This window comes from Balaenoptera acutorostrata, chromosome X (genome assembly GCF_949987535.1).
Source record: "Balaenoptera acutorostrata chromosome X, mBalAcu1.1, whole genome shotgun sequence".
NCBI classification, from domain to species: domain Eukaryota; kingdom Metazoa; phylum Chordata; class Mammalia; order Artiodactyla; family Balaenopteridae; genus Balaenoptera; species Balaenoptera acutorostrata.
In genome coordinates, this window is record NC_080085.1 from 41352492 (window position 1) to 41378251 (window position 25760).

A 25760-nucleotide genomic window follows, 5' to 3' on the forward strand; every position below is an offset into this window, starting at 1 on the left:
GTTTAGGTTAGTGTTCACTTCTTTTATGGAAAGAGTTGGTCATATTCATTTTGGTGCTTAAAACAATGTCTGGCTCCTATTGGGTGTTCAAATGGCCGAATGGTTGAATGAAGATCTAGAAAGTTAAAGTGCCTTTTTCATTCATGTTGCTCATAGGTGACAAAATTGAGACTAGAAAACAGGTGCCTCTTTTATTGCCTCATGCTACAGACCAATACTACTTCTGGTACATTGTGTAAAACTGATGAGTACAACATTTATTGTGTAATACTGAATAAGTCACTTTAAGCTAATTTGCTAATGATTAAGATGATTAAATTATCCTTTGTAAATAATCAAGTTTTTGTGCACCGTACCTATGGGAGCCTGTTTCTGGTACATGAATAGTTTTGTATGAAATTTAATATGGAGGAGAGAAGATGGCGGAAGAGTAAGACGCGGAGATCACCTTCCTTCCCACAGATACAGTAGAAATACATCTACACGTGGAACTGCTCCTACAGAACACCCACTGAATGCTGGCAGAAAACGTCCGACCTCCAAAAAGGCAAGAAACTCCCCCCGTACTTGGGTAGGGCAAAAGAAAAAAGAAATAACAGAGACAAAAGAATAGGGACGGCACCTGCACCAGTGGGAGGGAGCTGTGAAGGAGGAAAGGTTTCCATGCACTAGGAAGCCCCTTCGCGGGCGGAGACTGTGGGTGGCAGAGGGGGGAAGCTTTGGAGCCACGGAGGAGAGCGCAGCCACAGGGGTGCGGAGGGCAAAGCGGAGAGATTCCCGCACGGAGGATCAGTGCCGACCAGCACTCACCAGCCCGAGAGGCTTGTCTGCTCACCCGCCGGGGCGGGCGGAGCTGGGAGCTGAGGCTCGGCTTTGGTCGGATCGCAGGGAGAGGACTGGGGCTGGCGGCGTGAACACAGCCTGAAGGGGTTGGCGCACCACAGCTAGCCGGGAGGGAGACCGGGAAAAGGTCTGCAGCTGCCGAAGAGGCAAGAGACTTTTTCTTGCCTCTTAGTTTCGCTGCGCGCAAGGAGAGGGGATTCAGAGCGCCACCTAAACGAACTCCAGAGAAGGGCGCGAGCCGCGGCGATCAGCGCGGACCCCAGAGACGGGCGTGAGACGCTGGGGCTGCTGCTGCCGCCTCCAAAAAGCCTGTGTGTGAGCACAGGTCACTCTCCACACCGCCCCTCCCGGTAGCCTGTGCAGCCCGCCACTGCCAGGGTCCCGGGATCCGGGGACAACATCCCCGGGAGAACGCACTGCGCGCCTCAGGCTGGTGCAACGTCACGCCGGCCTCGGCCGCCGCAGGCTCGCCCCGCCTCCTCTGTACCCCTCCCTCCCCGCGGCCTGGGTGAGCCAAAGCCCCCGAAGCAGCTGCTCCTTTAACCCCGTCCTGTCTGGGCGGGGAACAGATGCCCTCAGGCGACCTACACGCAGAGGCGGGTCCAAATCCAAAGCTGAACCCCAGGAGCTGTGCGAACAGGGAAGAGAAGGGGGAATCTCTCCCAGCAGCCTCAGAAGCAGCGGATTAAAAATCCACAAACAACTTGATGCGCCTGCATCTGTTGAATACCTGAATAGACAACGAATCATCCCAAATTCAGGAGGTGGACTTTGGGAGCAGGATATATTAATTTTTCCCCTTTTCCTTTTTTTTTGTGAGTGTATATGTATATGCTTCTGGGTGAGATTTTGTCTGTATAGCTTTGCTTTACAATAGCTTTATTTTACCTCACTATATTATAGCCTCTTTCTTTCTTTCTTTCTATTTTTTCTCCCTTTTACTCTGAGCCGTGTGGACGAAAGGCTCTTGGTGCTCCAGCCAGGCATCAGGGCCGTGCCTCTGAGGTGGGAGAGCCAACTTCAGAACACTGGTCCACAAGAGACCTCCCAGCTCCACGTAATACCAAACGGCAAAAATCTCCCAGAGATCTCCATCTCAACATCAAGACCCAGCTTCACTCAACGACCAGCAAGCTACAGTGCTGGACACCCTATGCCAAACAACTAGCTAGACAGGAACACAACCCCATCCATTAGCAGAGAGGCTGCCTAAAATCATAATAAGGCCACAGACACCCCAAAATACACCACCAGACGTGGACGTGCCCACCAGAAAGACAAGATCCAGCCTCATCCACCAGAACTCAGGCACTAGTTCCCTCCACCAGGAAGCCTACACAACCCACTGAACCAACCTTAGCCACTGGGGACAGATACCAAAAACAACGGGAACTACGAACCTGCAGCCTGTGAAAAGGAGACCCCAAACACAGTAAGATAAGCAAAATGAGACGACAGAAAAACACACAGCAGATGAAGGATCAGGGTCAAAACACACTGGACTTAACAAATGAAGAGGAAATAGGTAGTCTACCTGAAAAAGAATTCAGAATAATGATAGTAAGGATGATCCAAAATCTTGGAAATAGAATAGACAAAATGCAAGAAACATTTAACAAGGATGTAGAAGAACTAAAGAGGCACCAAGCAATGATGAAAAACACAATAAATGAAATTAAAAATACTCTAGATGGGATCAATAGTAGAATAACTGAGGCAGAAGAAAGGATAAGTGACCTGGAAGATAAAATGGTGGAAATAACTACTACAGAGCAGGATAAAGAAAAAAGAATGAAAAGAACTGAGGACAGTCTCAGAGACCTCTGGGACAACATTAAACGCACCAACAATCGAATTATAGGGGTCCCAGAAGAAGAAGAGAAAAAGAAAGGGACTGAGAAAATATTTGAAGAGATTATAGTTGAAAACTTCCCTAATATGGGAAAGGAAATAGTTAATCAAGTCCTGGAAGCACAGAGAGTCCCATACAGGATAAACCCAAGGAGAAACACGCCAAGACACATATTAATCAAACTGTCAAAAATTAAATATAAGGAAAACATATTAAAGGCAGCAAGGGAAAAAAAACAAATAACACACAAGGGAATCCCCATAAGGTTAACATCTGATCTATCAGCAGAAACTCTGCAAGCCAGAAGGGAGTGGCAGGATATACTTAAAGTGATGAAGGAGAAAAACCTACAACCAAGATTACTCTACCCAGCAAGGATCTCATTCAGATTCGATGGAGAAATTAAAACCTTTACAGACAAGCAAAAGCTGAGAGAGTTCAGCACCACCAAACCAGCTTTACAACAAATGCTAAAGGAACTTCTCTAGGCAAGAAACACAAGAGAAGGAAAACACCTACAATAACAAACCCAATACATTTAAGAAAATGGGAATAGGAACATACATATCGATAATTACCTTGAATGTAAATGGATTAAATGCTCCCACCAAAAGACACAGGCTGGCTGAATGGATACAAAAACAAGACCCATATATATGCTGTCTACAAGAGACCCACTTCAGACCTAGGGACACATACAGACTGAAAGTGAGGGGATGGAAAAAGATATTCCATGCAAATGGAAAGCAAAAGAAAGCTGGAGTAGCAATTCTCATATCAGACAAAATAGACTTTAAAATAAAGACTATTACAAGAGACAAAGAAGGACACTATATAATGATCAAGGGATCGATCCAAGAGGAAGGTATAACAATTGTAAATATTTATGCACCCAACATAGGAGCACCTCAATACATAAGGCAAATACTAACAGCCATAAAAGGGGAAATCGACAGCAACACAATCATAGTAGGGGACTTTAACACCCCACTTTCACCAATGGACAGATCATCCAAAATGAAAATAAATAAGGAAACACAAGCTTTAAATGATACATTAAACAATATGGACTTAATTGATATTTATAGGACATTCCACCCAAAAAGAACAGAATACACATTTTTCTCAAGTGCTCATGGAACATTCTCCAGGATAGATCATATCTTCAGTCACAAATCAAGCCTTGGTAAATTTAAGAAAATTGAAATCGTATCAAGTATCTTTTCCGACCACAACGCTATGAGACTAGATATCAATTACAGGAAAAGATCTGTAAAAAATACAAACACATGGAGGCTACACAATACATTACTTAATAACGAAGTGATTACTGAAGAAATCAAAGGGGAAATCAAAAAATACCTAGAAACAAATGACAACGGAGACACGACGACCCAAAACCTATGGGACGCAGCAAAAGCAGTGCTAAGAGGGAAGTTTATAGCAATACAAGCCTACCTCAAGAAACAGGAAACATCTCGAATAAACAACCTAACCTTGCACCTAAAGCAATTAGAGAAAGAAGAACAAAAAACCCCAACGCCAGCAGAAGGAAAGAAATTATAAAGATCAGGTCAGAAATAAATGAAAAAGAAATGAAGGAAACAATAGCAAAAATCAATGAAACTAAAAGCTGGTTCTTTGAGAAGATAAACAAAATTGATAAACCATTAGCCAGACTCATCAAGAGAAGAAGGGAGAAGACTCAGATCAATAGTATTAGAAATGAAAAAGGAGAAGTAACCACTGACACTGCAGAAATACAAAAGATCATGAGAGATTACTACAAGCAACTCTATGCCAGTAAAATGGACAACCTGGAAGAAATGGACAGATTCTTAGAAATGCACAAACTGCCGAGACTGAACCAGGAAGAAATAGAAAATATGAACAGACCAATCAGAAGCACTGAAATTGAAACTGTGATTAAAAGCCTTCCAACAAACAAAAGCCCAGGACCAGATGGCTTCACAGGTGAATTCTATCAAACATTTAGAGAAGAGCTAACACCTATCCTTCTCAAACTCTTCCAAAATATTGCAGAGGGAGGAACACTCCCAAACTCATTCTACGAGGCCACCATCACCCTGATACCAAAACCAGACAAAGATGTCACAAAGAAAGAAAACTACAGGCCAATATCACTGATGAACATAGATGCAAAAATCCTCAACAAAATACTAGCAAACAGAATCCAACAGCACATTAAAAGGATCATACACCATGATCAAGTGGGGTTTATCCCAGGAATGCAAGGATTCTTCAATATACGCAAATCAATCAATGTGATACACCATATTAACAAATTGAAGGAGAAAAACCATATGATCATCTCAATAGATGCAGAGAAAGCTTTCGACAAAATTCAACACCCATTTATGAGAAAAGCCCTGCAGAAAGTAGGCATAGAGGGAACTTTCCTCAACATAATAAAGGCCATATATGACAAACCCACAGCCAACATTGTCCTCAATGGTGAAAAACTGAAACCATTTCCACCAAGATCAGGAACAAGACAAGGTTGCCCACTCTCACCACTATTATTCAACATAGTTTTGGAAGTGTTAGCCACAGCAATCAGAGAAGACAAAGAAATAAAAGGAATCCAAATCGGAAAAGAAGAAGTAAAGCTGTCACTGTTTGCAGATGACATGATACTATACATAGAGAATCCTAAAGATGCTACCAGAAAACTCCTAGAGCTAATCAATGAATTTGGTAAAGTAGCAGGATACAAAATTAATGCACAGAAATCTCTTGCATTTCTATACACTAATGACGAAAAATCTGAAAGTGAAATTAAGAAAACACTCCCATTTACCATTGCAACAAAAAGAATAAAATATCTAGGAATAAACCTACCTAAGGAGACAAAAGACCTGTATGCAGAAAATTATAAGACACTGATGAAAGAAATTAAAGATGATACAAATAGATGGAGAGATATACCATGTTCCTGGATTGGAAGAATCAACATTGTGAAAATGACTCTACTTTCCAAAGCAATCTACAGATTCAATGCAATCCCTATCAAACTACCACTGGCATTTTTCACAGAACTAGAACAAAAAATTTCACAATTTGTATGGAAACACAAAAGATCCCGAATAGCCAAAGCAATCTTGAGAACGAAAAATGGAGCTGGGGGAATCAGGCTCCCTGACTTCAGACTATATTACAAAGCTTCAGTAATCAAGACAGTTTGGTACTGGCACAAAAACAGAAATATAGATCAATGGAACAGGATAGAAAGCCCAGAGATAAACCCACACACATATGGTCAACTTATCTTTGATAAAGGAGCCAAGCATATACAGTGGAGAAAAGACAGCCTCTTCAATAAGTGGTGCTGGGAAAATTGGACAGGAACATGTAAAAGTATGAAATTAGAACACTCCCTGACACCATGCACAAAAATAAACTCAAAATGGATTAAAGACCTAAGTGTAAGGGCAGACACTATCAAACTCTTAGAGGAAAACATAGGCAGAACACTCTATGACATACATCACAGCAAGATTCTTTTTGACCCAGCTCCCAGAGAAATGGAAATAAGAACACAAATAAACAAATGGGACCTAATGAAACTGAAAAGCTTTTGCACAGCAAAGGAAACCATAAACAAGACCAAAAGACAACCCTCAGAATGGGAGAAAATATTTGCAAATGAAGCAACTGACAAAGGATTAATCTCCAAGATTTACAAGCAGCTCATGCAGCTCAATAACAAAAAAACGAACAACCCAATCCAAAAATGGGCAGAAGATCTAAATAGACATTTCTCCAAAGAAGATATACAGATGGCCTACAGACACATGAAAGAATGCTCAACATCATTAATCATTAGAGAAATGCAAATCAAAACTACAATGAGATATCATCTCACACCGGTCAGAATGGCCATCATCAAAAAATCTAGAAACAATAAATGCTGGAGAGGGTGTGGAGGAAAGGGAACCCTCTTGCACTGTTGGTGGGAATGTAAATTGATACAGCCACTATGGAGAACAGTATGGAGGTTCCTTAAAAAACTACAAATAGAACTACCATACGACCCAGCAATCCCACTACTGGGCATATACCCTGAGAAAACCATAGGTCAAAAAGAGTCATGTACCAAAATGTTCATTGCAGCTCTATTTACAATAGCCAGGACATGGAAGCAACCTAAATGTCCATCGACAGATGAATGGATAAAGAAGATGTGGCACATATATACAATGGAATATTACTCAGCCATCAAAAGAAATGAAATGGAGGTATTTGTAATGAGGTGGATGGAGTTAGAGTCTGTCATACAGAGTGAAGTAAGTCAGAAAGAGAAAAACAAATACAGTATGCTAACACATATATACGGAATCTAAGGAAAAAAAAAAAAGGCCATGAAGAACCTAGTGGCAAGACGGGAATAAAGACACAGACCTACTAGAGAATGGACTTGAGGATATGGGGAGGGGGTGGGGTGAGATGTGACAGGGTAAGAGAGTGTCATGGACATATATACACTACCAAATGTAAAATAGATAACTAGTGGGAAGCAGCCGCATAGCACAGGGAGATCAGCTCGGTGCTTTGTGACCACCTAGAGGGGTGGGATGGGGAGGGTGGGAGGGAGGGAGATGCTAGAGGGAAGAGAAATGGGAACATATTGTATATGTATAACTGATTCACTTTGTTATAAAGCAGAAGCTAACACACCATTGTAAGGCAATTATACTTCAATAAAGATGTTTAAAAAAAATTTAATATTCACGAAGAGGTTAAGACAGTGCAAGTAGATTTAAAAGTAATTTAGTCCAGAAAAAAAAAGTAATTTAGAAAAATCAAAATGGTCTTTTAATGACTATATTTTGAGAGGTCAGCTAAAATTTAAAAAATGAGACAGATTCCAGGCACACTGTTTAAAAGATTCTGTGAGCTTTAGTTTAAAATGCCTAAAGATGGAAATGGTGAAATTTGGAAAATTTACATTGTAGGAGTAGCTCAGTAAATGTTTCAATCAAATTTGTAGATGCAAATTCTGACATATAGTGATTCTTGGGCCTTCAGGTGCTTCCATTTTCTGTAGCATATTGCAGAAATCAGTCAGGGTTTAGAAACTAAGACCCAGGCATCAATTTATGGAAAGATAGAGAAACATATTCCAATGTGGCTGTATTTCCAAGTTCAGAAGTTTTAAAGACGCAGAAGTTTTTTAAAAGTGAAGCATCAGAAAAAGAAAAGGCTCAAAGCTGAAATATTCCTTAATATCATCCAGTATGCTGTGTGTATGTATGAGAATTTCCCCAATTGTTTCCAAAAAGTATTTTTACAGTTGAGATGTTAAAACAGGATCCAACAATGTCCACACATCATTTGGTTGGTATGTCCTGAGTCTTTCTTTATCTATAACAGTTTCCTCTCCCTTTCTTCCCCCCATGCCTTTTATGTATTTATTTAAAAAAAGTTTTTTGTCCTGCTCATTTTCTTATTATGTCACAAAGTCAGTAAGAGTTGGAACATATTATTTTAGCAATAAAAATCGTTCCTGACTCCCAATAGACAATTAATGTTTGCTGAATAATGTCAATAATACTCAAGGTCTGTGTTTGTTCCTGCAGGTTGATCCGAAAGACTACATGTTCAGTGGACTGAAGGATGAAACAGTAGGTCGCTTACCTGGGAAAGTGGCAGGACAACAGTTTCTCATTCAAGACTGTGAGAACTGTAACATCTATATTTTTGATCACTCTGCTACAGTTACTATTGATGACTGTACTAACTGTGTCATTTTTCTGGGACCGGTGAAAGGCAGTGTGTTTTTCCGGAATTGCAGAGATTGCAAGAGCGCATTAGCCTGCCAACAGTTTCGTGTGCGGGATTGTAGAAAGCTGGAAGTCTTTTTGTGCTGTGCCACTCAGCCCATTATTGAGTCTTCCTCGAATATCAAGTTTGGCTGTTTTCAGTGGTACTACCCCGAATTAGCTTTCCAGTTCAAAGATGCAGGGCTCAGTATCTTCAATAATACCTGGAGTAACATTCATGACTTTACACCTGTGTCAGGAGAACTCAATTGGAGCCTTCTTCCAGAAGATGCTGTCATTCAGGACCATGTTCCTCTACCTACCACCGAAGAGCTCAAAGCTGTCCGCCTTTCCACAGAAGCCAGTAGAAGTATCGTTCCAGTGTCCCGGGGTCAGAGACAGAAGAACAGTGATGAGTCATGCTTAGTGGTATTATTTGCTGGTGATTATACTATCGCAAATGCCAGGAAACTAATTGATGAGGTAAGGAGAAGAGAGAGAAGAGAAACAGACATACACCTGCATAGAAACACACCACTTTCTGGAGAGCGTCCATTCTTTTCAAATTGGCTATTAGAAATACAGGCAATCCTTAAATTATAGTCCTCTGCCCCCTACGGATTTATCTGTAAGCTAGTTGCTTAGGCCTCAAATACTTTCCCAAAGAAACTTTTTAAAAACAATTCAATTCAGGAAGCATCTGTTAAGCACTCATTATGTGCAGGTTACTCTGTCACCATCTTTCATTGATTATAGGATGCACCTTTGTTTTCCACAGTTTTGCTTCTCTGAAATGCATCTTACAATTGATGGCAGTTTAGAGCTGATGAAATATATGCTGGGAGTGGAGATAAATAGACAAAATTCTCTGCCCTCAAAGAACTTCCATTCTTTATCATAACCGATTTCCATGGGAGCTCACAAAAGTAGTACTGCAAAGTAAAGGATGACCTTTTATAATTATTTAGTGGGGAAATTTATTTGGAGTTTTTAACTGTTTAAGGTGTGGGAAAGGCATTTAGGCATACAACTTTTGGAGCCCGTTTTGACTGAGAGCAACCTCCACATTACTTTCCTTTGCCCTATTGCCATGAAGAGGAAGTTGGTGTGAAACAATGAGGTGGCAGCTGGGACAGCAGAGATTGTGGACTCATGAGCAGGGGCTTTTAGTGCTTTCAGGAGTAGAGAAGGGTTCTTTGGGTAGCAGCTTTCACTTGAAAAATAAATGGGGATGTGGAGGTTAGGGGCTCCAGAAGCAGCAGTTCCTCCAGTGGGGAGGCAGCAGTAGGATGTATTGATTAGCCATTAATCAGGCTTTCTTCAGAAAGAGTCTGTTTGAATTTAAATATCAAACTTCCAGAAATGGAGAGGTGAATGGAAAACTCTTTTTGAATGGATTTTTTTTTAAGTTGTAACACTTCTGTCAAAAGGAATGGTTTTAGAAAAAAAAAACTAGAAAAATGACCACCTCTCTGTAGCTTATACATTCTACAATGTAGAAAACCCATGTCTGAAATCCACAAAGTATATCTGAGGTCCAGTTTTCAAAACAACAGAAGCCAAGTATAATCTTAAGACTTTGATATTTTCTTTCTTGATTATGCCAATCTGATAAAAATGTGCTATGGATCTGGTGAGATATAGAGAAAGTGCTCTGGCCTTTGAGCTATCTAATCACATGTTAATCCAACATCTGAGAGGTAAACATTTTCATTATACTGTATGGTGATTTTTTTAAAAATCTACATACAGTCTTCAAGAGAGGTAATTATTCAGGTTAAACTCCTTTTTGGTAGATAATGAGAGGTCATAAAGAATGTACAGTACGTTTAAAGAAAAAAACCATCAAAACAAACACTGTCATTCTTCATGAGTCATCAGATGTTCTTAACCTTTTAACTTTTGATATCTGTTGTATGAAATGGCACTGTTGTGTGCACTTTTCGCAATATGACCAGGAAGAGTGACGTTCTTTAGATGTCCTTCTGGATTACAAAATAACTTAAATAAAAATCCAACAATAACAGTAACAAAAATGATGACAATAATAATAATAGCTAACAGTTAATATAGTGTTTATTATACGTCAGGTGACTGTTGTACAGTATTTAAGTGAATTAACTCACTTAATTCAGGAATAACCTATGAAATAGGTGCCATTGTTCCTCTTTATACAGATAAGAAAAATGAGCCACAGAGAAGGTAACTTGCAAAAGGTCACTTGCTGGTAAGTAGCAGAGCCATGATTTAAATCCAGGCAGTTTGGCTTTGTAGGCCATAGTCTTAACCCTTAAGCATGATGCTATTATGCTGCCTCAGTGGTAAAGGAAAGTTGATAAATGCCTGGTGGAGCTGGAATGTGACCGAAAGTGTGTGGAGGCAAGGCAGATACTACCCTCCAGCCTAGAAGGAAAAATCCTGGGACTTTTTGGCTAGAGTTATCCTAACTAATTCTGAAATCACAGAATTAAGAGAACAAAAAGAAGAAAACGCTAAGTACATGTGAAGAGGGTATCACAACATGCTGAAAGACCAGTAACTTACATATCAAGAGAGCGATTACATATTTTTTAAAAAATGAAGCTCGAGTTCCCTGGAAAATATGTGTAGAAGCTAGTTAATGCTGAGACGGAAAAAAATGAAACTTGAGTCTTTTCTCATATCATAACACAAATGTCTTAGAACAGCTTAGACTGGAACTGTGATTGCTAACTCTGGTTTTGTTAAACCCTAGGAGTAGCACAGAATTTTGTTTCATAGTGTTTTCATAAATTAAACATATCATAATGATTTTTTAAGGTAGGAAGTGTAAAACTTGAGAGAGTAGGAAGTCCAGAAAAACTGGGTAAACCAGAAAGCACATTCCATAGGAGTCAAGAGAAGTTACTGGGCCTCGGTCTTCTTACCTAAAAATCAGATTTCTTGCTGCCTCTTAACTATATCACAGATAAGCACAGGATAAATTAAAGTAAAAGTAGTTTGAATTGTTTGGAAGTATTGTATAATTTAAGTTGGGTAGTTACCTCTATTTTCAAGTCTTTAAAAGTAGAAGAATTTTCATGAAAAAGAGTCTCTTCACATGTCTGCAGTGAAATATCAAAATAAATATACTAGTTTCATAGTTCATTGTTTTTAGGTAACAGTGTTTTGAATTAATCATCTTACTTTTGACAGTTTATGTGTCTGACTATAAAATGAGAGGTATTGAGCAGTCTAGAGAATTAGAAACAGATGTGGGATTGTTTCTGATAATTTAAGTAACTTTGCAGTCATTATCTGGCAGTGATGTTTATGTAATTTTCTGCTACTTTTGTATGGATGTTTCTCTTTTTCTGAGGCAGCATTGAGGGCTCTGGAAAAGGATTTGAGTTTGAATCCAATTTGATGAAATGGTATGGAATAACGTAGCCATAGAATGAAATACTATCAACCATTAAAACTGATTTTATAGTAGAATAGTTGGAAAATGTTCACAACCGAATAAGTGAAAATTTGTAGAATATTACGTATCTGATTTTTTTTAAAGTAGATAAGTCTGGAGAGTTATATATACTAAAATGTTGACAGTTGTGGTTCTTTTTAGGAAGTGGATTAAGAGCAGGGTTTTCTTTTCTTGTTTGTAGCTCTATGGATTTTACATAAAACATGCATTATTTCTGTAATGGGGGAAAATTAAAACCGGAAGGGTAAAAGGAAGTATACTGGGACTTCCCTGGTGGTCCAGTGGTTAGGACTCCATGCTTCCACTGCAGGGGGCACGGGTTCCATCCATCCCTGGTTAGGGGAACTAAGACTAAGATCCCACAAGCCACGCAGCGTGGCCAAAAAAAAAAAAGGAAGTATACCTATATAGCAGTGGCATCTTTGAGTGGTAGCACTTTGGTTGATATTTCTTTGTTTCTGTTTTTAATTTTTAAATGTTTAAAAAAAATGTTCCGTATTGAGCCTATTTGTTACTTTTATAATTAAAAACTCAATAGGCTTTAATTGGTTGAATCGCTTTGCATTTTTAAAAACTTCTTTCATAATTATTAAAAAAATTAATGTGTACTCATTGTAGAGAACTGTAGAAATAAAGAAGAGTAGAAATAAGTTTAAAAATCATCCATAATGTGCTGTACCTTGAATTGTCTTTGTAGGAATAATTTTTAATTTATTTAGTCCGTAATCAGTTTAATTGGGTTCAAGTCACAGCTCTGTCCCTTAAGAGTTGTGTGGCCATGGGCAGATTTCTTAACCACTCTGTGCTTTAGTTTCTCATCTGTAAAATGAGAGTAATAATAGTACCTGCCTCGTGAGAGGGTTAAACGTGTTTTACCTGTAGAACACATAAAACTGCCTGGCACATAGTAAGTACTCCATAAATGTATTCTAGCGTTATTGTGCTATACTATATAAATTTGAATCATGCTTTTTAAAATTAACAGTATTATATAAGCTTTCCCCCTTTTATTATTTGTTATATTTAACAAACTATGGTATTTTATCTTGTGAATGTACCATACTTTACTTAACCATTCTCCTCTCACTGGACAGTATCACCAAACTAAAGCTTCTGTTAGTTTCAGTCAACAAAATTTTTTTAATAAAGTTTAAAATTTTGAGGGCTAATTTACATTTATTTGACCCTTAATTGTAACAGTAGGCAGTACTAATTCTTTTTTTTTTTAACATCTTTATTGGAGTGGCAGTACTAATTCTTAATCGGAACCACCCATCTGGAAGAAAGAATCTTGTGTATGTGAAAACTTGTTTATAGCAAACACCCTGAATTAATTACAGTTATAACTAAAACAAAAATCAGAGCACTGTGTTGTATTTTATACAGAAAAATTGTAGAATAGGAAAATATTGTTTTAGTCTCAGGTCATTTTAAAATGTAAATGAAATTTTATTTCCCACAGCTGGTTGGTAAAGGCTTTTTCCTGGTTCAGACAAAGGAGGTGTCAATGAAAGCTGAAGATGCTCAAAGGGTTTTTCGGGAAAAAGCACCTGACTTCCTTCCTCTTCTGAACAAAGGTACCTTCTGGATGATTGGTATACTTTTGTGGTTTTTCCCTTGACCTGCTGATTTGATTTACTCTTGCCTTTAGTATTTCTCTTACACTGTCTTCTCTTTGTCATTTGTTTTATGTTTTTCCTATTACTATTCAGAAATGTCAAAATTTCACATCATTCGAAAAGCCATATGTAATTACCTAGAAATTAGGCATTAGGTTTCTTTTTCCCTGTTCTATCATCTTCATTCTTGAAAGTCACATTTTATTATTATATATTTTATAATTTTAAATTATTATTTTATTATTATTATTGTACTATAGTGAGTGACCATTTCCTTCTCCCTGCCCAGAGTTACAAAGCACTTGATAAGGATTCTTTCTGCCTTCAGTGTGCTTTGACCATACTGGAAAAGGAATAAGAAATATAAATAAAACAGTATACTATTCTGTGTATTTAACACGATCTGATTAAGTTGTCAGATACCAGAAATATGTCTACAAACAGAGGAACTAGAGTTCCTGTGCCCTCCTGAAGTGTTGCTATTTGCCTCTATGTATTCTAGAAGACAGAGTACCGTTCATCTATTAGGGCAGGGACATTGTTTGCTCTAGGCTCATCAGGCTTTTCTTGACCGGCCTGAGCAAATATATATGGTAATAGGTAATGCTGATTGGATATACCCTAGAAAGAGGGCACATCTGCATTTACATGCTCTTTATGTATAAATAAGTTGTAATAAACTGCAAAAACCTGTATGAAAATATTGGAGGATTGTTAGGATAACTTTAATAACTAATGCTGGGTGCGATTTGGCCCTTAAGTATTAATGCAGTATTTCATATACTTTAGTGGTTACTCTAGTAGTACCAAGGACTGGCTCCAACTAGTGCATGAATCTATCCCAGATCATATATAGGAAATTATGACCCGACTCCTTTGATGCAGCCATTTTGATATGGGAAAATTTGATGGAACCTTGGAAACAAATCTTTAAACTCTCAGCAGCTTTCAGAAATTGAATTAAGTAATAAGTGTGTGTAATAGACATCCTAAAGTGTGAGGATTAGGGATGAAGTGAGCATATGAGTAGGCCTAAATTAATGATTTATATACTTGTGTAATGTTAGTGAAGCGGTTTCACAGAATTGCTCCAACTCAGCCATAATATGTGTTTAAGTCACATAACATTCCACATGGAAGAAATAAAATGTTCTGTTCCTGCAAAAAGTAGAACCAAAACCAATGGACAGATGTTATAGGAATTTCAGCAAATAAATATCATATAAACAGCTTTTAAAACCAGAGATGTCCATAGGAAGTGGTCAAAGACTAATGAAGTCATGTCAAAAGGTCACAGGAGCCAGCTTGAAGGAGTCTCAAGAAGTTTCCACTGGCCAAATTTGGGACAATTTGAGCATCAAAAACAATAATGAAGGGAATTGATTAAACAACAATAGAAATCCATGCATCCATAGTGATAATAAAAAAGAGGGGAGAGGAAATTGGCACTGAACTATGGACCAGCGTGCCCAGTCTGCTTGGAATCAACCTAACTATATGGTCTACACGGATATCATGAATGACTGCTAGACATTCCCATGATCTAGAAGGTTCCTATCCTCTATTAAAAGAGGCACTCTTCCATTAGCTTGAAATGACCCTTTCTCCAGGACCCCAAATTGGCTCACAGTAATAATCAGTTTCTCACCTAAGTAGTCACAAATCTTCTGTTTAAAATTTGTTTTTATAATCTGAGAAATATCTCCATAAAACTCATCAGCCCATGCTTTTTATCTAATTTGAAAAATCAACAGTATTTAATGTATTCAGTTAATAAATGTGTATTAAGCACCAAAAAAAGGGGGGTGAGGGGGAGAGGGAATAAGGAAAGCTCTTCTGCTCTTTATAGAATACTCTGAGCTAATAAACGTAGAAGGAATGATAGACTTCAGAAATCACCATTTTCTAACCCCCGATGTAATAATTAATTCAGACAAAGGTTATCAGTAGATGCTAAAACTATTGGGGTAAAAGTTGATAAAAAGTAGGATACTTATACATTCTAATTCAAATGGGAAGTGTACCTTTAGAGCAGAGATTTGATGATCATCACACTAACCCAGTGATCAAACTTAGCATCACTGATGGCAGGGCAGCCTGACATTGTATTTCTCCTAATGTGATGCAATGAGAAATACACATCATCATCTATGAAGTATTCTTGCCAAAAATATTTTACCTGAATCTAATCGAGCCAAGACTTAATTTCTGGTTTATAGGAAAGAAAGGAAATCTGGAGACATGTTAAATGACACCATGAGGAAACTGAAACAAATCAAAAATAGAAGACATTTTACAAGATAACTGGCTAGGGCTCTTCAGACAATGTCCTGGAAAACAGAAACAATGGGGGACTGTTCTGGATTAAAAGAAACCTAACAATTAAATGCAAGGAATGAACCTTAATTGGATTTTGGATTAGGGTGGGGTGAACGATAAAGCTGTAAAAGTCATTTTGGGGACAACTGGGGAAGTTTGAGGATGATATTTTGGAATTATTGTTGTATCCTTAAGTATGATAGTGGTACTGTGGTTACATAGGAGAGGCATGCTGAAGTGTTATGATGTCTGCTATTTTCAAATGGCTCAGCAAAGCAAAAAAGTGTGTGTGTTTGTGCATGTCTGTGTGTGCATGTGTGTGTATGTGTATAGTGTGTGGCAAAGCAAACGTGGCCAAATGTTAACATTTGATGGGTGTAAGTGAAGAGCAAATGGATGTTTGTTATTCTTTCAACTTTTCTATAATGTTTGGAATTTTTCAAAAGAAAAGTTGGGGGAAAATTTTAAGTTGCCCAATAGTGCATTGATTGATGTAGAATAATGAGCAGGCTGTCTGTGGAGATATTCCAGCAGGTGTTGGATGGATTGGGTCCTTATGTAAAAGTGGCCATCAGTCATTCTGAGGAGAGTTTCTCAGCCTCAGCACTGTTGACATTTTAGATAATTCTTTGCTGTGATGGGCTGTCCTGTACATTATAGGATGTTTAGCAGCATCTCTGGCCTCTACTGACTAGGTACCAATAGCACACTGCCCCAATTATGGCAACCAAAAGTGTTTCCAGACATTGCGAAATGCCCCGTGGGGGACAAAATTGCTCCCAGTTGCAAACCACTGTTCTTAGCAGGGGGATGGACTTATTCTTTTGAAAATTCACTTTTATTTCAAATAGTTTATACTTTAGAGTCTGTAAGTTTTCCTCTTCAGTTAAAGTAGTCATAATTATTTCCTTTCAATTAATGAAGCTATTTGACAGCCTAATGAGAGAATTCATTGTGTTTTTCATCTTGAGAATCTTCCAAATCTGACTGATTCTCAGAACCGTCTGGGGTGCTGTTAAAGATTTAAATTTCCACCTCCCACCCCAGAAAGACTGATTCAAATATCTCTGAGATATTCCCTTGGAATCTGCATTTTAAAAAGTTCCCCAGATGGTTCTGATGATTAGTCAGATTTGGGTTCCTTTGTTTTAGAGGGTCATTCATTCATTTATTCAACAAACATAGATGAGATCTGAGAAGTAGTAAAGGAGGAATCAGATTATATAGGGCTTTATAGGCCACTGTAGAGACTGTGGCTTCTAGTTTGAGTGAGATGAGAATCTACTAGACATTTTTGTTTTAAAATAAACTCTTTATATTGGAATAATTTTAGATTTTCAGAAAAATTGCAAAGGTAGTACAGAGAGTTTTGAAACTCACTTTCCTCTTATGTTAACATAAGCATGATACATTTGTTGAAACTAAGAAATTTACATGGGTAAAATACTATTTACTCAAACTATAAACTTTGTTCAAATTTCACTGGTTTTTTTTCACGTATGTCCTTTTTCTGTTCCAGAATTCAATCCAAGATCCCACATTGCATTTAGTCATTATGTCTCCTTAATCTCTTCTAATCTGTGACAGTTCCTTAGTCTTTCCTTGTTTTTCATAACCTTGAAATATTCGAGCAGTATTGGTAAGTTATTTTGTAGAATGTCCCTCAGTTTGCGTTTGTCTGGTGTTTTCTCTGGTTAGACTGGGGTTATGGGTTTTGGAGAAGAGGTGAAGTGCCCTTCTCATCACGTCACATCACATCACATCACATCATAGGGCACATGATAGCAACATGACTTAATGCTGGTGATGTTGACCTTAGTGACTTGGTTCAGGTGGTATCTGCCAGGTTTCTTGTACACTGTAAAGTTCCTTTTTTCCCCTTTCTATACTCTTTGGAAGTTCTTTCTATGATCTTTGGAAGTTGAGTCACTAAGACCAGTCTGCACTCAAGGAGAGGGAATTAAGCTCCACCTCCTAGAGAGGGGAGTATCTATATACATTATTTGGAATTCTGTAAGAAAGATTTGTCCCTTCTCTCCCATTTATTTATTCAGTCATTTATGTCTATCAGTAGGGACTCATAGATACGTATTTTATTCTTTGGGTTATAGTCCAATACTATCAAATTGTTCCAGTTTTAGCCTTTGGGAGCTCTTTTAGGTTAGTTCCTCTGTCTCTTTGACATGCCTTTTATTTCTTTTTTTTGCATTATTATGTTGGCTAGGACTTCCACTATTATGCTGTGTAGAATAGTGAGAAGAGGACATCCTTGCCCTGTTTCTGATCTCAGGGTGAAAGTGTTCAGTCTCACCATTAAGAATGATGGTAGTTGTAGATTTTTCATACATATCTTTTATTAGACTGAGGGAGTTTCATTCTATTCATGGTTTGTTGAGGGTTTTTTTGGCTGTGTCAGTTCTTAGTTGCAGCACGTGGGATCTTTTCATTGCGGTGCATGGGCTCTTCATTGCAGCACACAGGCTTCTCTCTAGTTGTGGCGTGTGGGCTCCAGAGCATGCAGGCTCAGTAGTTGCGGCATGCAGGCTCTCTAGTTGTGGCATGCAGGCTCAGTAGTTGTGGCACTCGGGCTTAGTTGTCCCGCAGCATGTGGGATCTTAGTTCCCCAACCAGGGGTTGAACCCGCATCCCTTGCATTGAAAGGTGGATTCTTAACCACTGGACCACCAGGGAAGTCCCTGTTGAGTTTTTATCACACATGATGTTGAATTTTGTTGAATGCTTTTTCTGTATTTATTGAGATGATCATGTTTTTTTATTATTGAGTCATTTAATCTGATGAGTGACTTTTGTTAATTTTGAATGTTGAACCAACCTTGTATTCCTGAGATGCACCCCGTTGATCATGATGTTTTATCCCTTTAATATATTGCTGGATTCAATTTGCTAATATTTTACTGTAGATTTTTACATCTTTGTCCATGAAGCGTATTGGTTTGTGGTTTTCTTTTCTTGTAGTATCTTTCTCTGGCTTTGATATTAGTGTAATGCTGGCCTCATAAAATGAGTTGAGAAGTATCCTTCTTCTGTGATCTTGGAGAGATTATAGAGAATTAGTATCATTTCTTCCTTAAATGTCTGGTAGAATTTGCCAGTGAAACCCATCTGGGCCTGAAGACTTGGGGGGAAGATTTTTAGCCATACATTTTATTTATTTATTACATAGAGAGCTCTTTAAGATATATTTGTCTTCTTGGGTGAATTTTGATAGTTTTTGTCTTTTGGGGAATTGTTTCATTTCATCTGAGTTATCAAATTTATAGGTGTAGAGTTTATAGTATTTCATTATTATTAATGTATGTAGGATCAGTAGTGATGTCCTTCTTATACTCCTGTTGGTGACTTGAGGCCTCTCCCTCTCCCATTGGCCTCGATAGAGGTTTATCACTTTATTGATAATTTCAAAGAAGCAGCTTTTTGTTTTATTGATTTTCTCTATTGTTTTTCTCCTTTCAGTTTCATTGGTTTCTGCTCTAATATTTATTTCCTTCCTTTCATTTGCTTTAGGTTTAATTTGCTCTTCTTTCTCTAGTTTCTTAAGATTTAAGTTTGGGTTACTGATTTCTTCTTTTCTAATAGAGTGATTCTCGTTACTCACAGTAGGTCTGTTCTATAAAGTTGCTGTGAACACTGAATCAGTGAGTACTGAATTGCTACTCCTAGGAGAAATGCAGGGCTAGGTTCCTGCAAGTCTCTGGTCACAACATTTCTTTCAACCAATCAGTATAACCTTGTTGTATGTGTGTTTCTGCTTAAAGACACCTCATTTAGTATATGTTTTTGATTCATTAACATTGAACTCACAGCCAGCAGCACTGTAACTTGTGCCTGAATGAAGCTTATCTAACAGACATTTTCTTTGTAAGGCACATCACAGGTTTCCTAAGCTTAGGAACATTAGACTGTACTTGAGCACTACATTTTAAACACTGATACTACCAGCAAAAAGTGTAAAAATGTGGCACTAGATGGACTGTGAAAAGGCCACTTGTTTACAGAATGAATGCTGAAACAAGAAGGCAGAGCATCACTTTGTTCAAATTTACCTGGAAACATGCATGTCAGGCAGCTCATATTTTTTGCCACTTTGTGTGTGATTTTGAGTAAAATATTTTACCTATTTGGTAAAATAAATTTTACCAAGTAAGCAATTAGCAAATAAGGAATCCACACATAATGAGGATTGACTGTATATGTATTTTGTGTTAGAAATTTTCCTTTAAGTGCTGCTTTAGCTGCATTCTGCCAATTTTGATATGATGTATTTTCATTTAATTCAGGGTTTGGCAAAGTATGGCCTACTGTACATTTTTTAAATGAAGTTTTATCAGAGCATAGCCACACTCATTCTTTTATTTATTATGTTTTGCTGCTATTGCACTGTAACAGCAGAGATGATTAGTTGTGACAGACATTGTATGGCTCACTAAGCCTAAAATATTTCCCATCTGGCCCTTTACAGAAAAAGTGTGCTGACCCCTGATGTAGTAGTTTCCCTTGAGACTTTTCACTTGATCCATGGATAATTTAGAAGTATAATGTTTAATTTCCAAACATTTGGGAGATTGTCCAGATGTGTTTCTATTACTGATTTCTAGATTAATGCTGTTATGGTCTGAAAACACACATTGTATTATTTCTATTTTCTTTAATAAGTTAAGGCTTGTTTTCTAGAACAGAATATAGTCTATCTTGGTGAATAATCTATGTGCAGGTGAGAAGAATATATAATCTGCTTTTGTTTGCTGAAATGTTCTATAAATGTCCACTAGGTCAGTTTGGTTGATAGCGCTATTCAGGTCATCTATATCCTTACTGATTTTCTGCCTACTTGCTCTATGAATTAAAGAGAGGAGTGTCAAAGTCTTCAACTGTAATTGTAGATTCGTCTATTTCTTTTTTCAGACTCTATCAGATTTTGCCTTGTGAATTTTGAAACTCTGTCGTTAGGTGCATACACATCTAGGATTATGTCTTCTTGAAGAATCCTTTATTATTATGTAATGTCCCTCTTTGTCTCTGATAATCTTCCTTGTTCTGAAATCTGCTTTGTCTGAAATACAGCTACTCCAGCTTTTGTTTGGTTGTTAGTGTTTCATCATAAAGCTTTATCCCTTTTCTTTTAACTTATCAAAGTCTGTGTATCTAAAGTGAATTTTTTGTAGACAGCATATAGTTGTTTCTTGCTTTTCAATCCAATTTGACAGTCTCTGTCTTTTTTTTTTTTTTTGGCTGCCTTGGGTCTTCGTTGCTGCCCCCGAGCTTTCTCTAGTTGCAGTGAGCAGGGGCTACTCTTTGTTGCGGTGCACGGGCTTCTCATTGCAGTGGCTTCTCTTGTTGCTGAGCATGGGCTCTAGGCACGCAGGCTTCAGTAGTTGTGGCTCGCAGGCTCAGTAGTTGTGGCTTGTGGGCTCTAGAGCGCAGGCTCAGTAGTTGTGGCGCACGGGCTTAGTTGCTCCGCGGCACGTGGGATCTTCCCGGGCCAGGGCTCGAACCCGTATCCCCTGCATTGGTAGGCGGATTCTTAACCACTGCACCACCAGGGAAGTCTGTCTTTAACTGGTGTGTTTGCACCATTCATATTGAAAGGGATTGATGTCGTTGGATCAATATCTACGATCTTGCTAGCTGCTTTCTGTTCCATTTGTTCTTTGTTTTTTGTTACCTCTTTTTCTGTTTAATTGGGTATTTTTTAATGATTCCATTTTACCTCCCCTAGTGACTTATTATTTATACCTCTTTTCCTAAATCTTATTTAATGGTCACCTTTGATTTTACAGTATACATATTTAAATAATTTGAGTCCACCTTATAATAATATTATACCACATCACCTGTAGTATATAAGGACCTAAGAACATCATATTCTCAAATCTTCCTTCCCATCCTTGTGTCACTGTTATATATTTTACTATTACATATGCTGTAAACACCTAATGCATTGTTCACATTATTACTTTAAACTGTCAGTTATTTTTAGAACAATTAAAAATAAGAAAAATATAGACATATTACTGGAGGTTTTAGAGCATATGAATGCCATGGTCCCTTTAAAATGTAGCTTTTATCATTCTGGTTACTCTAAGGGGAGAAACAGAGAGACCAGCTGGGAGGCTGTTGCTGTAACCTAATTGAGATGTGACAGTGACTTGTTCCAAGGTCATGTTAAATAACACAGAAGAGTTCATTAGATAGGATATCCAGAAATCTTTTTTGTTTACTTCGAAGTCTCACAACTTTTTCATGACAATTCAAATATTTAGATTTAAAGCTACTGCAAGCTATTTGATAAGACAGTCACATTAAAACAGTAAAATCATGACCAGTGATCTTGTTGACCTCATAATTCAGTTTGAAATAGTCACCTGAAGTAATCACTTTGAAGTAATTGTAGTCCTCATCATTAGATAGAGAGACAAATAGAACTGCTTAAAAAGTGCGTTGTTGGTGGTGTAGTTTTTTTTTAATTTAGGGTCCACACATGTTAATCAAAACTGCTGCACTTGTCCACCTTTTCTGTTGATGTTTCTTTGTTGGCAAATTAAGTCACTTATTGGAAGTTCTTCATATCCTATTCAAAGGATAGCAACCAAGTTACATACTTGGGTAATTCTACCAAAATTGTATTTCTGAATTCTAGATTATATTGTCTTTGTAGAATACAGGAACTTTCAGTAATAAATGTCTGACTTTAAAAGATATATCGGGGGCTTCCCTGGTGGCGCAGTGGTTGAGAATCCGCCTGCCAATGCAGGGGACACGGGTTCGAGCCCTGGTCTGGGAGGATCCCACATGCCGCAGAGCAGCTAGGCCCGTGAGCCACAATTGCTGAGCCTGCGCGTCTGGAGCCCGTGCTCCGCAACGGGAGAGGCCGCGATAGTGAGGGGCCCGCGCACCGTGATGAAGAGTGGCCCCACTTGCTGCAACTGGAGAAAGCCCTCGCACAGAAACGAAGACCCAACACAGCCAAAAATAAATTAATAAATAAAAATAAAATTTAAAAGATATATCTACTGTATTTCTTTTAGTGATCCTGAATAAAAGCATATTCCATTCTACCTTAATTCAAACTTTCTACTCTCTGCAAAACTGGAAACCCTACATTATCAGATTTTTCTTTTTAGTTCAATATTTTTTCGGTTTGAAATGCTTTTTAAACTCTTTTTTGCAAATTTCCAAATGTACTGTTTCTACTCAGAAGTAGCTTCCAATGACCCCATGTGTACCCATCCCCCAGTTTTATCAACCTTTTGCCATACTTTAAAAAATAATCTATATATTCTCCTTTTTGCTGAAATATTTTAATCAAATTTTGATATGTCTTGTCATTTCATCCCTAAATATTTCAGTATGTGTCTTAAACAAAGTGAAATTAAAAATGAATGTTTTCTAATAACATTTTTATTAAGATATATTTTATATACCATAAGATTTATACCATAACAATTTGACAGCTACACAAATGTTTTCTTAAGTGGGGTGTATTATCACGCCTAACATGATTAACAATGTCTTAATATCATCAACTAATTAGTCCATGTTCAAATTTCCCTAATTGTCTAAAAACATTCTTTATGTATTTTTACAGTTAATTTGATCCAGATCTAAAACTGGCGCACTCACTCACTGTATGTGGTTGTTTTGTATCTTATATCGCTCTTAACCAGAAACAGGTGTTCCCCCTCCCCTGTTTGTTTCGTGCCTTCGTCTTGTAAAAGAAATGTGGTCAGTTGTCCTGTAGTACGCATGGGTTTGTTTAATTTGTTCCTCTATAGTTCTTGTAGATTAGAAGTTAAATCAAAGCCTTGTTTACACTCAGGTTTAGTTTTTTGGGGGGAATATTTCACAGGTGGTACTATTTCCTATAATGAGAAGGCACATAATATTTGATTGTTGCACTTCTAGAGATGCCAATATTGTTAGGCTCAGGTGGTGACAGTCTTTTTATTGTAGAGTTTCCTGTCAGTCTTCCCTATGGGATGCTAAAGCCATTGATGATTGTTGCCTGATCCAGTTATTTTATTAGGAGTTTCAAAATGATCATTTTCTAATTGTGTCATTACCTCTGCATTTATTAATGGATGTTAACAGAACTTCTCCTCGTACGCTGAGCTGTTTGGCTAACTTGAAATATGCTTCATATCAGAAAAGCAGAGTAAATAAAGGAGAAATAATTAAGCATCGATTTTCAGAGTAAAAAGTCGGTGCCCGAGCAACCTATAGTGGTGTCCAGTGAATTTTGTTTGTTTGTGTCTTTTCTGAATATCATTATGAGCTCATGACTTTATATATTCAGTATGTTTTGATAAATTGCAGGCATTATTCCTTCTGATCTCACCATGTCTCATCTTTGGTCATTAGGAGCCTCTTCAAGCTGGCTCCTGTATCCTTTTGATAAAACCCTATTGGCCTTTGATAGCCTCATTGCTTTTTGGCTCAACATGATATTCGAGGTTGATCTTACCCATTTCTTGCCCCAGACATAGAATCATCCATTTTTCTGAGAAAATATTCCCCAGTTACCTTCTTTTCTTTACTCAGTACCCATCTTGATCTATATACTGTGATACTGCAAAACTCATACTTAAACTCGTTCTCTGTATCTAATTGTACAGTCGACTGTGATATATCCTGCCTTTTCTATATTTGTTGTCTGTATTAAATCACAAGCCTTTTCTCTCCTTCTTGTGCCTTGTTCTGTGGCACATGACTACATTCACCTTAGTATTTCATTCCTTAATACTTCATTTTTCTCTCTTGCTCCATATTGTTGAATAGATTTATGTCTTTTTTTTGAATTTTTGAATTTTACTTTATTTATTTTTTTATACAGCAGGTTCTTATTAGTAATCAGTTTTATACAAATCAGTGTACACATGTCAATACCAATCGCCCAATTCAGCACACCACCACCACCACCCCCCCGCCACTTTCCCCCCTTGGTGTCCATACATTTCTTCTCCACATCGGTGTCTCAATTTCTGGCCTGCAAACTGGTTCATCTGTACCATTTTTCTAGGTTCCATATATATGCGTTAATATACGATATTTGTTTTTCTCATTCTGACTTACTTCACTCTGTATGACAGTCTCTAGATCCATCCATGTCTCAACAAATGACTCAATTTCGTTCCTTTTTATGGCTGAGTAATATTCCATTGTATATATGTACCACATCTTCTTTATCCATTCATCTGTCGATGGGCATTTAGGTTGCTTCCATGACCTGGCTATTGTAAATAGTGCTGCAATGAACATTGGGGTGCATGTGTCTTTTTGAATTATGGTTTTCTCTGGGTATATGCCCAGTAGTAGGATTGCTGGATCATATGGTAATTCTATTTTTAGTTTTTTAAGGAACCTCCATACTGTTCTCCATAGTGGCTGTATCAATTTACATTCCCACCAACAGTGCAAGAGGGTTCCCTTTTCTCCACACCCTCTCCAGCATTTGTTGTTTGTAGATTTTCTGATGATGCCCATTCTACCTGGTGTGAGGTGGTACCTCATTGTAGTTTTGATTTGCATTTCTCTAATAATTAGTGATGTCGAGCAGCTTTTCATGTGCTTCTTGGCCATCTGTATGTCTTCTTTGGAGAACTGTCTATACAGGTCTTCTGCCCATTTTTGGATTGGGTTGTTTGTTTTTTTGATATTGAGCTGCATGAGCTGTTTATATATTTTGGAGATTAATCCTTTGTTGATTCGTTTGCAAATATTTTCTCCCATTCTGAGGGTTGTCTTTTCATCTTGTTTATGGTTTCCTTTGCTGTGCAAAAGCTTTGGAGTTTCATTAGGTCCCATTTGTTTATTTTTGTTTTTATTTCCATTACTCTAGGAGGTGGATCAAAAAAGATCTTGCTGTGATTTATGTCAAAGAGTGT

The 25760-nt window shown here is 37.9% G+C and overlaps 1 protein-coding gene across 1 annotated transcript in view; it reads left to right on the top strand.

The window, feature by feature from the left end:
* RP2 (RP2 activator of ARL3 GTPase) overlaps positions 1 to 25760 on the top strand; it is a 46837-nt gene that overhangs the window by 13231 nt on the left and 7846 nt on the right. The window contains exons 2-3 of the mRNA XM_057539112.1: positions 8296 to 8961; positions 13383 to 13497. Coding sequence (XP_057395095.1) covers positions 8296 to 8961; positions 13383 to 13497 — 781 coding nt within the window. The remainder of the gene's footprint in view (positions 1 to 8295; positions 8962 to 13382; positions 13498 to 25760) is intronic.